Below are 17894 nucleotides of genomic sequence, written 5' to 3' on the forward strand. Positions count from 1 at the left end.
TATTTGTCCCTGAGGGGCAATTAAAGGCACATAGAGCAGCAAACAAGGCAACAATGTAAAGACTAAAACAACTGTAAACAAGGACAAGGAAAAGGTCCAAGTGTTTGTGGAGGGTATCTTGAATGAATATTTTGGCATCGTCGACACCTCTGCTCGTGCGGTATGCAAACTGAAGAGGATCCATCAGTGAGTTTGTTGCATTCATGATGTGATGTTTTATAATCATCTCGATTGACTTCATCACGAGGGAGGTGAGAGCCACCGGTCTGAGGTCATCGAGTGTTTTGGTGGTACTCTTCTTGGTGATAAGGATGTATGTAGAGTGTTTCCACAGCTGGGGTATTGTCCCATTATCAAAGGACCTCTGGAACAGGGTCTTAAAAAGATCTCCCAACTGCTCGGCACAGTACCCCAGAGCACGGCTGCTGATGTCTGGTCCAGGAGAGCTGGTCTCTTTGGTTCTCCTGAGGGCTCTCACCACATCCTCTGTGGTGAAGGTGAAGGTAGAGTCTTTGGGCTGGAGTGTTTTTTTTTTTAGCTTCATCAGTTTGCATGGTGTTGTCTGGTGAAAAAGGAGCTGAGGTCATTCGGTAGAGATGTACGGCTGCTATTGTCCACCTGAATGACGTTTTGGTGGTGGTGGTGTTAACAGCAGTCATATTTTTGAGGCCCTGCCAAAACGAGCGGAGAGCCCCCTGTGTGAATTTTTGCTCCACCTTGTTCATATATTGTAGCTTGGCAGCTTTAATTGCACGCTTGACTTCCCTATCGACCTCTTTTTTCTCCAACTCAGAGCCAGTGAAGAAAACCCTCTTTTTCTTGTTGATGAACTCCTTGAGCTCCTTGGTGACCCAGGGTTTATTGTTTGGGAAGATAGTGACAGATTTAGAGGGGATGATGCTATCCACACAGAATGTGACATAGGAGGGGACAGTGTCAACCTGTTCATTTAAGCTGCTGGAGGGGGTAAAGAGGTTATTCCAGATTGTGGTCTCAAAACATGCTTGGAGGGCTGAATGCTGTCTTTGGTCCAGTGCTTTACCCTGCACACTTTTTTTTAGCACTCCTTATAATAGGAATGTTTGCTGGAATGAGTAGGATAGTGAGGTGGTCAGCAGAGCCCAGAGGGGGTAGTGGGACAGATCTATATCCCTATGGTGTCACAACTTCAGCCAGGATTTAGTCTGTCTCCTGCTCTGCATCACTTCCTGAGTTCATTCACCTGGCCTGCGCCGCCTCCATACTCACCTGCTCCTCATCAGCTATCAACCCCTCAGTATATATACTGGTCCATTTCCCTCAGTTCTTTGCCAGATTGTCTAGTGTGTTTCCCTAGCTATCCAGCGTTCTGTTATCCTGATTCTGATCTTGCCTGTTTGTGTTTTGACCTGCCTTTTTGGATTACGGACCTTCCCTTTGCCTGCTCCCACTGGATTTGTTTCCCACGCGATTAACCTGCCTTTTTGGAATACGGACCTTCCCTTTGCCTGCTCCTACTACATTTGTTTGCCACACGATTATTACCTGATTTGACCTCTGCTAGTTATTAAACCTCTGTTCCTTCATCTGAACTGTTCCCTGTGTCATGCTATTGGGTTCTTGCCTGCCGTTTTGTGTCTCCTGACATCTGAAATAGAACCATAGCAGTTATGTAGAGTCTTACCGAGACATGTAGTGCACGTAACATACTGGTGAAAGTCTCCCAGGGGAGCTATGGTTGAAATCACCTAATATGAATTTGGGTGTGTCTGGTGAGATGTGTTCTAGCTTGTTGAGTGTAGACAGAATGTGTTCAGTGGCATTGTCAGCATTAGCTTTAGGGTGGATATACACTAAAATGACAAAAAGCTGTGGGAATTCTCGAGATAAATAGAAGGGCGGAGGGAGATAGCCAGCATCTCAATGTCCGTGTCACACAGTTTCTCTCTCACTATAACAGTCGAGACCCAGCGAGTGTTTACATAAAGACAAACACCGCCACCATGTTGCTTGCTGGTTAGCTCACTGTCCGGTCAAGTCTGAGAGGGGTGACAAAGCCATCAATATGCAGCATGTTACCACTGTCGTTCTTACTTAACCACGTTTCAGTAAAAGCTAGAATCAAGGCAGTCCTGTATCTCACAGTTTACGTTCTGTTTCATGTCTTGTCTGGTCATTTCCTGTTTTATTTTGAAATCACTGACCTTCTCCTCTCGTCTCAGGCATCTTGCCCTTCCTCCCGTGTCAGACGTCTGATTGTCTGATTCCCAAGTGTTTCCACCTGTTCCCCTTGGTCCCTCATGTGTTCAAAAAGTCTGCGTTTCCCTTGTCTTGTGCCAGTATGTTGTCTCTTTCCATGAGCTACACTACCAGCCTCACAGTCATAGTACCACGAGCCTGCAGTGAGCGTTCCTCCTGCAGTGTAATCTTGTTTTGTAATTTATTCTTAGTCCTAGTCTTAGTTTATCTATAATTAATACGGTAAGTTTCACAAGACACAAGACAAGGGAAACGCAGACTATTTGAACACATGAGGGACCAAGGGGAACAGGTGGAACACTTGGGAATCAGGGAAGACAATCAGACGTCTGACATGGGAGGAAGGGCAAGATACCTGAGACGAGAGGGGAAGGTCAGTGATTTCAAAATAAAACAGGAATTGACAAGACAAGACATGAAACAGAACGTAAACCGTGACACTGTATTCGTGTAGGTGGTTAATGTTGGCCTGTACCTCGTCCAGTTTATTGCAGAGTGAGGGCACAATGGCAAGTATAACAGGGGGGAACAGTCTTTGTTTACATGTCTCCCTCTTTAGTCTGGCTCTGATTCCACCTTTTTTCTTCCCCCTACTGGTTACCTTGTGCTTATGAGTGGCGTTGTTATGATGGCCAGAGGTCATGCGTAGAATTTCCTCAGGAAACGAGTATGTGGTGCCGGTATATTGACGGTGTCCGGTGAGCTGAAGCATAGTGTCTCTGGAGTAAGTGATCTGATGACCGAACGAAAGATTGGTCCCTACTGTGGCTACTGCTATCCATCAAAGAAAAAAGTGCAGCAGTAGTATTGCCACAACAGGTCCTTGAATATCCATGAGGGGGTGAGGATATTCCACAAAATCCGGTAAAAGAGTCAAGAGTCGCAGCAATATCAGAGAGGCAATCGCTAGTTCTAGGTGGTAAGTAGCAGGGTGGCTAAAAGCAGGCACTTGCCGGCACATTGTCACAGTTTAGTCATCCAACCATCAGTAAATTTTCCATTGATCCTGCTTCTGCCCCACTCAGCCTGTCAGCTACACACACCTCATCAGTTCACTCCACTCACCTGTGCACACAGCTGCCTCTCATCACATGCAATCAGCCCAGCATATAGTCACCAGCTCCACACCCTATCCTTTGCCAGATTGTTCTTTGCCATGCAAGTCTTTCCAGCGTTCTCCTGCCAGCTTTACTGGTACCGACCTCGCCTGTCCCTGATTCCCTGCTTCGTCTGCCTCCTGGTAATTTGACCCAGCCTTCTGTCCCTGACCAAGAACTTTGCCTCTCCTCTCCTGATTCCTGTTTGCCGGTTTCTAAACCGTTTGTCTGTCTGCCAGAGTCTCAGTAAAGCCTTGAACTTTTTACCACTGTCTTCTGACTCCTTTGTACTGCAATTGCAAAACACCACCCGTTACACACATTGACAAACTGGTTAAAAAAAAAAGGGAGAAGAAAGGGACACAATACCATGGGCAAAGTGCACAGACGAAGAGTCACAGGTAAGTAACTAGAAAACAGATAGCCACGTTTTAAAAAACGCTTAAAAAGAAATGAATAAAACACATACAAAGCAGCTCTACGAGCCGGCCAGTCAACCACATGAGCAGTGACCCGGAACCGGAATCACTCTCCATGTTTCTCAGAAACCAGGGTGGAGGCTGCGTGTCCAAGAAGCAGTTGATGTTAGCTTGCGATGGCTTAGGGCCAGCCATGTTATCACCAACCACAGCAGCCTCCCTCAGTCAACTATTTTTCTTTTCATCAATTTTTTTAGGTGGCATTTGGCACGTTGGTTTATGCAGGCGTCTTGGGTGTCCGACAATATTTAGTGTAAAAAAAAAACAAAAAAAACAGGACAGTAAAACACAACTGGTTACGTGATAACCATGAAATATCAGGAGAGCTCAAGAGCGTGCTGCCATTCACTCTGCCACCATAACCAGAACCCGTAGTTTTTTTTTTGTTTTTTTTTTTTAATGGGGCTCATTAGAGACAGCTTTTTGGCCGATGCAGCAGCCATGTTTTTAGATGAAATAATGAATGGGAAGTAAAATCTATAACAAAAATAGCTATAACAAATTTGTGTCTCTTTTATGTGTTCTATAAGGCATTTTTCAATATGAAATAATGAAAGATTCAAGATCTGCCTGCAACTGACTCAGCCGCAGCTCTGATTGATGTAAAAGCAACCCTCAGACGGACCTCAGTCTTTGACTTAAAACCACTAAGTATTTCATTAGGGTTTTAAAATATCCTTAACATTACCATAACAGCAACAAATCCTCAGTCGAGACCTGGAAGATCACAAATTATGATGCTGATCTGTACCTCACTGAGGTCTGGTGAGCCTCTCTTCAACTCTCCTGCCATCACTAGCACAGACTTCAGAGCACGTAGGCCAAAGTCGTAATGAGATTGCTTGGACAGCTGCTCACGGGCCAACTTATACAGTACTGTCATCTTCTTTGCCAGCACCTAAAATTAACAATTGCAAAGAAACAAACATTAAACCATTAGCTGACACTGCTGACATTCAAATGTTCAAGTTGAATTATTGCGAATCTTTTCAAATTTTTGAACAACAGGATAAATCATAAGTACTACAGCCACTATAAGTCATCAGTTATGCATAGTTCATATTATTTTAATGAGGATAAAACATCAAATAAAAATAGCTTTTTGTGTGTTTGTATATTACCTTGGCCAATAGGAAACCCTCAGAAAAGAGCATTATCTCACAAATCTGCTGCAGATCAGGCACAATGACCACCACAGGCCTGAAGAGGGCTTTGACTGATTCTGGCAGCTCTGTACGTCCTGCATAACCAGGGTTCATAGTGATGAAAATTCCCATGCGGTCATCTAGACTGATTTCTTGCCCTTCAAACTGTGCGTAATGACAAAGATGCTGTCACACAAAAGTAAATGACTCTTCTACGTACAGGCAGAAACAGCGTATTATCCCAGGTGAAATCAATCTCAATTTTTGCGACTTGTCTTTGAATGTAAATGAAAAGTGGGTTAGCATTCAATACTTTCATTACTGGCCGTGCATAACCACTGTACAAGACAATTACCTGAAACCTTTTCAGGTGTAAAATGAGAGCGTTGCGAATAGTCTGGATTTGGGAAGAGATAACTGACAATACAGAGGCATCGATGCGATTAAACTCATCAAAGCAGCCCCAAGCTCCACACTGGGCAAGGCCAGAGAAAATCTTCCCCACAGCCTGGCCACAAAAAGAAAAGGGAAGGTAAGATATGACACTGCTCAAAAACGTTTGAGAACAGACACTTTTTGTTTTTTTCAGGTGTAAGCTTCTTACCATGCAGTCCATCCCTTCACCACAGTTTGTAACCATACAGAGAAGACCCAAAGCTTTAGCTAAATCTTTGGTGGACTCTGTCTTTCCTGTACCAGCTGGCCCAGCAGGAGCTCCACCCAAGTACATAGAGAGGGCCTGAATCACCAGTAAAGATATCTTGCTTAGAAAACAATCAGATAGAATAATCTGTATGTTTGTCTTTATGAGTAACAAGGTAATAAAGCCTCATAAACCTGTGTAAGGGTGAGGTAGATCCGGTCTGTCAATGGGGTGATAACCAATCGACCATTCAACCCCATGTATTCATAGCCATAAGAGAAGGAAGCACTGCACTGACGCACAAACAGGTCGTCATTTTTCTTGACCCAGTAGAATCTTAGCTGGCTCTCCCACTCAAATTCCCTGGCATCCATTATACTGCAGAAAGATTGAAATATTTATTCTATTATGGAATTAATTTTTAAGTTGCCTATTAAAATAGTCATATACAACAGATAAAAGTTCAAACCTGTAAAGATAAATTTCACCTGTTGTTCCGTAAATTGTCCACAATGTCTCTCGTATGGACATCAATAATAAGCACAGTGTTGATCTTTCGCCTGTCATTTTTACTCATAGGTTGAGTAATGCGTGTAACGAGCTCCTCGATCTGCCGCCGCATCTTCTCAGCATAGCTTCTCAGTGCATGCTTTGCTCCCTTCTTTACTCTTTGAAAGACATCTTCTACCTCCCAGGTCCACCATACTTGATTTGCAGCCAACACAACCATGCCCTGGTACAAAAACATCCAATCCACCCTGAAAAAATTGGAAATAACAAATTCATTGTGTTCATTTGCACTCATGACTACCAGCAAAACCACTGAGTTCCTCTCTTATATTTACACTCACCTACTCCTGTCTTCACAATAGCGGAAGATTGCTTCCTTAGTGATTAGTCTGTTTGTCCTTCTCATCTCCAGTAGTACTTCCATCATCCACTCTTCCACTCTTCCCTCCACTGTGACGGGCTTCCTCAACTCCATCACTTCACCCTCAGCAGACACCATGGCTCCAACTGCCATCTCTCCACTGCTTTCCATATCAAATCTTAGAGATGCTATGTTGTCATACATCTAATGCAACAGCAAAGACAGAGTTTCACAAAAATGGTAAGCAGTCATCCTCCACGTCTCTACATTTAAAAGTAAAGGTTCATATCTGTTCTATAATTTCTCAGTCCTGGTGCAATACCTTGATCATGTGTTCCTGGACACAGGCAGGGTTGCTACTTCCCAGAATGCTGAGGAGTTCATCATCAGAGATGAAGAAGAAGCGTGGAAATGCATTTCGCTTGGAATCCAGGTAATGATTAAGACTCTTCTGGCACTTCTCCAGACCATTACTCAGGGTCTGCAGATCTGTTAGCCGGTTAGGAACCAGGCAGCACCGTTTAATGTTTGGGTCCCTCACTGTGCCATTCATTATCTATGCAAAAATTAGATGATATTATTTTGAACAGTTTAGGGGCAGTATATTTTGCTTCCATCAGCCTCACACAATCACATAACTCACTTCTTTAAACTTCTTGTTAATGTTATCAAACTTCTTTGCTTCCTCGGGCAACTGCGAGCGAATGTCCCCACCACTGAATATGCTCTCCAGGTACATCCATTTTCGTTGCACCAGCAGCCAGACCTGTACAAATACAATTTTGTCGGTAATTACTTTGGTGGATTAACTACAGTTTGATGGAAAATTGTGTCTTTCACTGACCTCTATACTTTCACTAATGAGAGACAATTCTTTCTCCAACTGCTGTATGGTGCCAAGGAAAGGCCCAACAAAACGGCTGCCAGCCATGCTCTGTAAGCTCATGACGTCATTGTCCACATTCAGCAGGACCTCATCCATCGCTCCCAGAATAGAGATATATTCCTGTGTGCTTCTCAGATAAGGCTGCACACTGAACTTAATGTTTTCCCAGGTCTCTACCACCCCCTTTACTCCCTGAAATCACATGAGTACAAATGAGCAAACATGAGTAATATGTTTTCAAAGTAATGTGTAATTTTACAGCTAAACTGATACAGTTGATACCTAACTCCTAGTTGATAATAGATAATATTTAATCAATAAACATGGAAGCTTGCCTTTTCAATACTTAGCTCTTTTACAGCGGAGGTGACAATGTCACCAATGACATCTGCATATTTGTACAGCTCAATGGCAAACATGTTCTCCAGGGTGAAGCTGTCAGGGTCCACTTCAAAGCTAGTGCCTGTCCTTTCCATCAGCTCCTTCCAGTGCCTGAAATATAGTGATATGTTTCATCTGATTGTTTGTTCAGCTGACTCAACTCTATCTATATAATCTATTCTGTATAATGTTGAAATATCAAAATAAATTATATTGCTCCACACTGCTCCAGCTTCTCTACCATTTGTTTTCAATGTATGATTTACTTTTGTTAGGTTTGATATCAACCTTCAGACTAACCTGTCTCGGAGGGCCTCATTCTTCAGGTCGAGCAGCAAAGGCAAAGATTCTCTGAACTCTTTCATGCGTCCATCTAGAAAGAAGGCCACAGGCAAGGCCCGAACATCTTTAGGCAGTTGTCTCAAGCTTTTGATGAAACCATCTATACCCTCCTGTAGCAGCTGGACATCTAAATCCACCCACAAAGTCTGAGACCACTTTGCTTTTGCATCCTGAAAGATGTTAAGGACAAACACATAAAATACTCGAGAAGCTTTGACATAAAAAAATGTGGGTAATATATCCTGGAAATTTCAACTCGTGACTGAGAGCCATCACATCCCACCTTCTGAGCTTTATATACATCATATATCCGTCTCAAGCCCCCCATGTCTTTCTGAATCTGGATAATCTCTGGGTACACAGCGACTGGAAAATCCAACAGCTTCTCAGCATTAGTGAGCTCCTGCCCTTCTGCCAATATCTTGGCAAGGTCTACCTCATATCTTCCCATAAGGTTTAGTCCTGAAAAGAACAATAAAAACACATTTAACATATAAACTTACCTTACTGTTACTGACACAACAACTACAGACAGGATCCATGCACCTTTCTCCAAGTCATCTCCCACAGCTCCAGGACCGTGCATGTTGAAGCTTTCAGCGAAGATGGACAAATCTTGCTTATACAGTTCAATCTTCTCCTTTGTAATCTTTATGAATAATTACAAGAGAAAAGGAAGTTTGGGGCCTGTAAATGCACTTCTCTTTACATCGATTGCGCAGGACTTTCATGTCTTACCACACTAAATGATTTCTTGACATTTTTAAGACTTCGATCCACTTGTCTTGATTCTGTAAACAGATCACTCCACATCTGGCCAATATTAGCCACCAGCTCCAATTCATCCTCTCTGACCTAAAGTGCAAAAAGCACACGAAGTTTAATATGGGAAACAATATGATTTTCCCGGGGAGACAAAAATTAACATTTAACATAGTACCTCCACTTTGTACATGGCAAGTGTTCTGTATCTTTCTTGGATGTCAGTGAATCTCATCTCCACGTCCAAAGACATGTCCCTGATGTCTGAGATGGTGCCAAGAACAGATTTAAGTTCTTCAAAAGAGTCAGGGCTCTGCTTTAGCTTCTTAGAGAGTTGCTGTTGTTTAAGTTAAAAATGATAAAGATAAATTACATACAAAACCCAAAGGATAGTTACAATAAAAGCATTTGGCAAACTTTGCATGATTCGGTACCATGAGTTCATCTGTCAAGTTAAAGAGATCCTCTTTAGCAGGTTTGATGAGTGAGCAACACAGTGAACTGATCCATGACTCAACCATCTCCTGTATTGTGTGGGTCAAGGGCTCCAGGTTTAGATGGATAATGTGCCGAGTCTCGCAGAGAGGCTCCTGCATCACCTCTTCTTTAACATTTGAAAAGATCTGCAGCTCTTTGTCACACATGACACAGGATGGGCTCATTGCTGCAAACTTCTCAACAACAGTGGTTTTGTCATTTTCCCAAAGAGGCTGATAACGCTGCCAGTGGTGTAGATACTCATCCACAGAGCGTAGCAGCAGCTGGATGTTCTGGGACACTGTCGAGGCACTCTCAACTAACTGTGGATTGTGCCACACTTCACTGAGGAAGGTAAATGTCACCAACTCATCTTCAGCTTCCGCTTGCAGAGGTGGGCACTCAATGCAGGTCCCACGCATCCAACGTGGAAATTGCTTCATACAAAGGTATGGTTAAAAAATAGATTGCAGATTTAGTGTTATATTACCAAATACTTTCAAAATGCCACAATACAAGAAATAACTGTGACAATCTCACCTCAGTGCTCTCAATACAGTCTCTGACACACTGCATGAGTAACCCATATATCTCTTCTCTTTGGGGCTGCAACACAATCTTAGGGGCAGACAGGAACCCATCAACTTGGAAAAGAGCAGTATTTCCCATCAGCACCATGTTGAAGGCCTTGATGTTGCTTTATGTGAAAGCCAACGTGAGATATGTTACAATGCTTCAGTAATCATATTACTAAAATTCAGTGACTGATACAACTCACAAAATAGATGGCAGCAAAAACATTATTATCATGTGATTACCTAAGCAGCATCTTTATAAGGGAGTCTAGCACCTTCCGTTCCCAGTACATGTAGTAACTCGCCATACATGGTGCTTTGCCACTGCTGGTTTCCATGATCAGATTTTCTGTCTTAGTGATGAGTAAACCAATGTCAGTATACTTTCTGCTCAGCAAAGCCACAGTCTTGACCCGCTCTCGCTCAATGTGTTCACAAAACTCCTTCACACCTTGAGAAAAACAACAAATTAAATCAATGATGACATTCTTGAATCCATATTTTTAAAAAAAACATCCCTACACCTAATAAATAATATTCTTGTGATGATTTTACCTGGTAGAGCACTTGATTTATCTGCTACTTGAAATTTCATTAAATTGGCCATCACCATGGACTGCAACTTGGATTCAATATTACTCTCATTGTTGTGAATCTGATTGACCACAGACTCAAACTTAGAGACAGCCTGGATACCTCGGCTGATGAAGTCAGATATCCCTAAAACCAAACACAGAATTCAGTTTTACTGACAATATTAATTGAATCAAGTCTGCATATATCATGTCACACAGATAATTCAGCCTCTGTGGGCAATGTACCCAAGGAGCTCCAGTTGAGTCTTTTGCATCCAAAATTCATCTGTTTTTTGACCGGTTCTATTTGTGGCACCAGCATAGAGAGGTGCTCCTCACTCAGGCTATCCATCACAGAGTGATAGCGGTTGACAAGTTTGTTCAGGTCGCGAACATACCTAAAACCAAAGATGATGCAGGTGAAAGGAGAAATAACATCAGTCAGTGGTTTTAACATTTAGTATAAAACTCTGTATTGGTGAGTGCCATCACCTGAGGAATTTGTCCTCTTGTAGAGCTATATTTTGAGGAAGATCAGGCACAATGTAGTCAAGCCACACAAGGCGTTTTGTCTCAGAAATGACCTCCATGAGTTCTGGAGCTGAGTTCACATTGTATTGCACATGTCTTTTTTGGCTTTCAGTTGGTGGGACATCCTTAATATGAAAAAAATATAAATCAGAAGTATCTGAATGGATATGAATAGTAAGTTTATCTGTAGTAAAATACTGCAAGGGTAACAGCTTTAAGTAAATACATAGTGAGTAATCTGTACCGTATCTTGGTTTTCAATGGTAATCAATAGAGTTTTTTTCATTAGCACTGGCAAGTTGCATTCTATCTTATCCAGCCAACACTTGTACTTCTGCAGCTGATATTCCTTGATCTGCACAGCAATTTTTAGGTACTTGTCTTTGGCCTGAGCAAAATACAGAAGAAGAAGTCATGAAATAGCCTCCAACGTTATTTTGAGGACAGTTCCATATTTATACTCACCTATACAGCAGTGCAACAGTGACCTCACTCACCGCTTTGATTTGTTCACTCTCAAGCATCTCTGGGACTTTCAGGAAGGGAAGGATAGTTTGTTTGATGTGGTGCAAAATAATCCCAGCCCATCTGATGGCTCCTGCTACTGGAGGCTCACCCCTACTCTGTGGAGGTTCATCCTTATCTGCTTTAAAGACTTCAATAATGCTGTCAACCTACAACAAGAACAAAAAAATCTTGTGCTTGTTGTGATCATCCTTACAATAAAGTGAAGCTACATGGAATGAACAAAACATAACACTCTTTAGGTTTACATTTACATTTAGTAAATGAACATGTAGTAGAACACTGTTGCATTTAGAGTCGACCGATATGTGCGTTTTTTACTTGTATGTGTGTGCGTTCGCTGATCAATTAGCGCATTCAGCAGCCATGCATTGAGATGCTGGAGAAGCGCAGGCGTTGCCAACAACAAGGGTAACTTTTAAACTTTTAAAGTATTTTTAACTGTCTAATTTAGCTGTATTATCTGCACTTTGAAAGTCTGTCTCTGTCTCACTGTGAGCACAAGGGAGCAGTGGTGTGTGTCTGTTTCACTCTGACTGACAGTTTCTTTCTCTTTCTCTCTGCCACTGAAATTAGCGGGTCAACGCGGGTGTTTAAACGCTGGTTCTAGTGGGTTGTCTTTGCATAATAGATGAGATAATAAAACATGGTCATTTTATTTTATGTAGAAAAAAATGGCTGAAAAGAAATTAAATTCTGTGTGGCAGCACTTCACTGAGCCAAATGCATCCCGCCTGCACCACCAGGCAACACTGGCAAGAAAGTTCCTCTCTCCACCTCCCTCCTCTGTTCCCAATGAGAGAGTATTCAGTGAGACTGGCCAGATTTAAGATAAAAAGAGGAACAGGCTCACAGGAGACATTGCAGAGTGTCTCTGTTTCTTGCATTAGAACCTGCAGCTCTTAAATAGGGACTACTAACAACCTTTACTGAGGGGTTGGTGAGGTAAAAAACGCTTCACGTTTCTTTCTTTTTAATTTTTTGTTGTATTACTGTTAACAAATCTTCTCAAGAAGGTCATTTGCACTACAACAGCCTCATGCTGCTACGTAAAGTGCGCAAACATTTAAGTGTTAAAATTTATTTTGTTATATTTTTAAATGTTCTACATTGTTTTCTACTGTTAATATGTTTTGTTAAGAAATGTTTCTTTTCTTGTTTAAATTGAGACTTGTATAACATTTGTTATCATTGTGTCATTTTTATCATGTAAATGGAGAGAAAAACCATTATCAGCTTAAAGAATTGGCCCAAAAAAAAATTAATATAATAATCAGTATCGGCATCTGCCTTAAAAAACCCATATCGGTCGATCACTAGTTGCATTAAATAACTTACAGGTTTAATATGGACCAATGATCTGTAATCATTTAATTTAGTTTGTAGGATTTTAATATTGGTTTAAATGATGTTATTTAGGATTAAAGTGGCATCACAAAACACTTGAATGCATTTAACGTTCCTCAGCTGTCGCTTTGACATTAAAAAAAAACCCAAACATTTCACAACACGGTACCTCTTTGCAGTACTGGGTCAGGATGTCATCAAACTTTCTCATCAAATGGTTGTTGATAGCTTCTCTGGAGCGAGTCTGTTTAAATTTTAGCAGCATCTCAAAGGCATTAGCTGAAGAATGCTGTGTCTTAAAAGACAGATCGAGGCAACTGATGGCCTCTCTCTCAATAGCCTGAACAAGCACACACACACAAAAAAAGATCAGCTTTGACAAAAAATAGAACATCCATACAATTATGCAATTATATTGAAGCAAAATTACATTTAATCGTGATATTGAACTCGTAAAAACAGTTTAAATGTCCAAAACCCACCTTAACTGCAGTGTCAAAGTCTTGCATAATCATTTTCCAGCTGCTCATCTTAGAGATGCTGAAAGGGTTGAAACTGACCTCCTCAAAGGGCAAAACTAAACTATCCACTCTGCTCAGCACTTCATCAATGCATTTGACACCTTTAAGCTCTGGGATAGAGATGTTGTGGAACTCCTCCAAAACCTACACAACACAGATCTCTGTTTGTCTCTCTTGTTCTTTCAAACAAGAGGGATTTATTCTATTGATGTACAAGTTCACACAATAACTGAATAGAATGGAATTAAATAAAGTATTTTCTATTCTATTCAGTTATTGTGTGAGCTGCACAATGCATATGTACACTTACCTGAAAAACACTTCCTATGTCCTGGCAGACAGAGGCCATATAATCCGTCCTTTCAAACAGTCTCTTATGATCAAATTCCCAGCGTGGAGCTCTGTTTAATTTTTCAATTTCAGCACGGTTCTCTAAATAGGATAACTTCCACTGTTCCAGAACCTGCTTAGCCTCATGGACCTGGGAACTGCCCACTTCCCTCTTCTCTCTGTTTAAGGCACAATATTCTGTTGCTTACATTCAAACTATCAAACAACCCGTTTGAAAAAGCATTCTGATTAACTACTGATCATAATTAGTCTGACATACTTTTAGTGAATTACAATTCTAAATTAAGAGTTGAATATCCACCAAAAAATTCAAATATATCAACACATACTTAAAAAGAGTGTGGATATCAATTCCAAGAACCACACGCTGACACAGCTGCCAGGCTATACGCTCCATTAGGGGGAACATGCGTTCTTTTGTGTTATAGTGGCGAGAGATTATCCAAATAATCTGCAAGCTCTCCATCAGAGGAGGAATGTTGTCCAGGATCACAGCAAAACTGTCTCCAGTAGCCAGATTCTACAACAGACAATGGTAACTTTGATTGAAGTGATGGAGAGAATATCATTCTAAAAATGTGTTTGGATGCAAATACCATATGTTGGTGGTCGATCTGTGACAGAGACTAAACAGAGACAGTGACTGTAAAGAGCTTTGAGCGATGATGCATTTAACAAAAGGGCAGCTCACCATGAAGTGCCTCTCCAGTGCCTTGAGGAAACGAATATTATCTTCTGACTCCAAATGGTATTTGGTTAGTTTAGCAACCATTCTTTCAAGGGTAGAAACAATGCCAGAATTTGTTTTGGTCAGCACCTCCAAGATCTTCTCCACCACAGGCTGCTTCAGCTGCTCACATAGAGCACTGAGGACAGACCCATGCTCCTGCCAGAGTGCTATCACAGCCAAAGGCCCAGGTGCCTGAGGGGAAATTATCAAATGTTCTAGAATGATATAGACGGTTCTACAATGCATACAATACATGTCATATATATGAATGTATATAGAGAGAGAAAGAGAGGACAAAAACCTGTGGCTGTTTGCTTTGCTGCTCCTCAATGACAATAGTAATCTGAGTTAGCCAGTTCCTCACACACTGCTCCAGCTTCTCTACCATCTCTGGGTTAGAAATCAGCACATCCACCTCTGGCTCCAGGTCTAGCTCAGGGATATGGAGTACAGTCTCATCTAAAGCAAAGAGCCTGAAATCAGACTGAGGTCCATATCATGAAATCGGCTTTGAAAATAACCGTGGATTGCTTTTTGCTCTAATGCCAAATCCAAGACTACAATCTTAGCAAAACACCATGGTTCTCTCATGACAGCAGCAGCTCAAAATATGTTTTAAACATCAGATGAATCTCAAATGCAAAGTTGTTGCAAATTACTTCACTAAATTCCCTGGTCTCCTAAATAAAACAAACCTTTTTGAAGCTGTTGGAGAGCTGTATTGACCTGTGCCAAAAACTTATGTGTCCTGTTGAGTAACTCATTGCGAATCAAGAATTGCCCACTTGGCTTCACTGGACCATCCTCTTCACTGTTTTTCTCCTGAGGGAAAACTTCCTTGTTTTGACCAGTTGTCCCAGCTGTTGCCATCTGGCATGCAGTGAACAGGGGTATATAAACCTGATGAGAGAAACACAGATAAAGTGCATCTTGTTTTCTTTATGCAGGGAATGTTTCTTTTTTCAAAAGGTTAATGTTTCCACTGTTTGCTCTGCTGTTAGAATTGGTTGATTGCTATTGATTTGTACTTTTTTTTTCAATTTAACTCACATTGGCAAGACGGTTCTGTAGCACTTGAAGAGGATGTCCACTATACATGCCAAAGTCAAGTAGCCTGGGCATGATGGCAGTGGCCTCTTTCATGTCCAGAGGTTTAACAATTATTTCTGTTCAAAATGTAAAAAATAATCTCTTAATTCACCTTTTTTTGTGCAATACAGGACAAAGCATGTGTAATGTAATGATACTGAAAAGTCATCTCACCCGGTTTATCTCTGATAAAGTAGAAGGTACGATATTTCAAAAATCTCTCTTGATGCTCATTCACTGCTACATGTAGCTCAATGTGATAGACCACTTTAACCTCTGTCTTCTGAAAACAACAAACCAGAAATGAGTTGAAAATTTGACCATCTCTAACGTCTTCGCTGACACTGAATTTAGGAGAAAAGAAAATTCAAACAAGGGCTTCTTAGCGAATCTGGGAAACGTGGCCATGGTCAGTTTGTTCTTACGTAGCTGAGGATTTCCACATTCATGTCGTCCGAGTTAGAGACAATCTCTGCCTCACTTAGTGTCCAGGACTTTTGGTCAGGATCTGAAGAGTCTCCACCTTTCTTTTCTGAAGTAGAAGATACTTTTATCATTCAATGTTCTAATGCTGTTTTCAAATAGTGTTCAAATCTGGCTGTGTCGATGAGACTGTGCAAGTGCTTGTTCTGTGTGTACTTATATGTGTCTGAATGTTTAGGCACAGTCTGTTTGCTGTGTGTGTTAAGTGGATGCATGCTAGGTGGTGGACAGCCGCACGTATCAAAGCCTGTCAATTGTGTGTATATGTGTGTGTACATAACATAATTTGTGTTTGATAGTTAGTGTGCATTTGTATACGTAAGTTGTGTGTCTGTGTTACATAGTTACACATGTTGTGTGTCAGTGTGTTTTAATTTTGCGCATATGGATTAATTTAAACCATGCAAACAAGGGATGTCCTCTATAAATCCATAAAACATTTACAACGTCCGGCTGTCACCACAATGTTCTGTGGAGCTTTGGTCCAGAGAAGACAGTGGAGTTCCTCAGTCATGTTCACATGTGGCTTCTTCTATGCATGACACAGGCTTAACCTGCTTTAACCTCCACATGCTGCTCTCTTACTAAATGCAGCATGAGGATGGCATGATGAACTGGGTTTCAAGATGACGATTTTCAGAGGTGTTGGTGTGCCCATGCAATGGTTTTATTGACTGATTAATGCCCAAAATCAAAAAGATACTAAACTGATTTTGGCAGTCTCCCTTGATCACAAACATGTTTCACACTTCTAGAAATCTTTGGGTTATATTATGTAGTGCAGATGATGGCTTATTCAGTCTTCAATTTCACATTGAGAAACATTAGTCTGAAATTCCTCCACAGTTTGTACAGCTTTTTGAAGATTGCTGAACCTCTGTGCCCATCTTTACTTCTGAGAGACTCAGCCTATGAAGTGCTCATTTTTGCCTCTAACCTGCTGCCAATTAAGCTGATGAGTTGCAAGAAATTCCACCCCTTAGTTTTCTTGCTCCGTCCGTCCCATCTTTTCTGGAGTTGGGGTTGTTTGGATGGTAGAAACGATGAGTCTGAACCGTTTCGTGATTGTTAATAATACACACGACTCACCTTGTTACCTGTAAGTTATCACATATCACAGAAACAGAACAGATGATAACCGTACCGTGCCACACTTACCAACAGGAACTTTTACTTCAATTTCTTCCTCTGTGACGCTTTTGAAAAACAGAAGATATGACGGCGAGTCTTCAGGGACCACGTCCAGGAACTGGATAATTTTGCGTTCTTCTTCTCCATCCTTACGACTCAGTAGTTCATCGAAACACTCGGGGCACTTCGACAAATTGAAGCCAGCGGATACCCTCTGTCGGATCCACTCCACTCGTAAATCGTAATGTACCATTTTCCTCCCCACCTTATATTCATAGGTTAATATCTGGATAGCTAAATATTGTAGAACTCGACATAACTCGACTGGAAACTTTAAGGCTAACTCAGCTATCGTCGGAGCTTGGTTAACTGCTTCTCGTTTCCCTGGCAACATACAACGTTGAACGTCACGCGGCCGAAGAAAAAGGGTGATGGCCGCCAACAGACGTTTCTGCCGACACGGTTGGACTTTTAAATTCAAAAATAGAAACTCAAATAAGAGAATAAATACAGTCTACCACCCTACCACCTGAACAAATCTTAAAGATCTGCTTCCATGAGCTCATTTTTTCGTTCTTGATTAAAGTTAAATCTTGTGTTGCATCGATATCAAAACTGCTACTGCCAATGCTAAGCCCATTAATATAAATAACAGGAGTTGGTAACATTACAGATGCATAAATACAAGTGTGACTGATTAAGACAACTGGGGTGT

At 41.4% G+C, this 17894-nt stretch overlaps 1 protein-coding gene across 1 annotated transcript in view; it reads right to left on the reverse strand.

Moving 5' to 3' along the window:
• dnah10 (dynein axonemal heavy chain 10) overlaps nt 1–17450 on the reverse strand; it is a 57638-nt gene extending 40188 nt beyond the window's left edge. Inside the window, exons 1-35 of the mRNA XM_072391516.1 lie at nt 17207–17450; nt 15991–16097; nt 15740–15848; nt 15527–15642; nt 15172–15376; nt 14778–14935; nt 14438–14668; nt 14076–14266; nt 13706–13904; nt 13357–13539; nt 13044–13214; nt 11500–11676; nt 11229–11390; nt 10964–11127; nt 10718–10869; nt 10452–10616; nt 10140–10347; nt 9862–10018; nt 9279–9758; nt 9023–9181; nt 8821–8937; nt 8629–8731; nt 8366–8544; nt 8041–8252; nt 7695–7851; nt 7318–7551; nt 7117–7239; nt 6796–7029; nt 6454–6677; nt 6091–6360; nt 5797–5980; nt 5564–5698; nt 5315–5467; nt 4936–5124; nt 4566–4712 (exon numbers count right to left, since the gene is read on the reverse strand). Coding sequence (XP_072247617.1) covers nt 4566–4712; nt 4936–5124; nt 5315–5467; nt 5564–5698; nt 5797–5980; nt 6091–6360; nt 6454–6677; nt 6796–7029; nt 7117–7239; nt 7318–7551; nt 7695–7851; nt 8041–8252; nt 8366–8544; nt 8629–8731; nt 8821–8937; nt 9023–9181; nt 9279–9758; nt 9862–10018; nt 10140–10347; nt 10452–10616; nt 10718–10869; nt 10964–11127; nt 11229–11390; nt 11500–11676; nt 13044–13214; nt 13357–13539; nt 13706–13904; nt 14076–14266; nt 14438–14668; nt 14778–14935; nt 15172–15376; nt 15527–15642; nt 15740–15848; nt 15991–16097; nt 17207–17432 — 6381 coding nt within the window. The 5' untranslated portion in view covers nt 17433–17450. The remainder of the gene's footprint in view (nt 1–4565; nt 4713–4935; nt 5125–5314; nt 5468–5563; nt 5699–5796; nt 5981–6090; nt 6361–6453; nt 6678–6795; nt 7030–7116; nt 7240–7317; nt 7552–7694; nt 7852–8040; nt 8253–8365; nt 8545–8628; nt 8732–8820; nt 8938–9022; nt 9182–9278; nt 9759–9861; nt 10019–10139; nt 10348–10451; nt 10617–10717; nt 10870–10963; nt 11128–11228; nt 11391–11499; nt 11677–13043; nt 13215–13356; nt 13540–13705; nt 13905–14075; nt 14267–14437; nt 14669–14777; nt 14936–15171; nt 15377–15526; nt 15643–15739; nt 15849–15990; nt 16098–17206) is intronic.
• Nucleotides 17451–17894: the final 444 nt, after the last annotated feature.

Source organism: Leuresthes tenuis, unplaced genomic scaffold (assembly GCF_036924035.1).
Source record: "Leuresthes tenuis unplaced genomic scaffold, fLeuTen1.0.hap1 SCAF_8, whole genome shotgun sequence".
NCBI classification, from domain to species: Eukaryota; Metazoa; Chordata; class Actinopteri; order Atheriniformes; family Atherinopsidae; genus Leuresthes; species Leuresthes tenuis.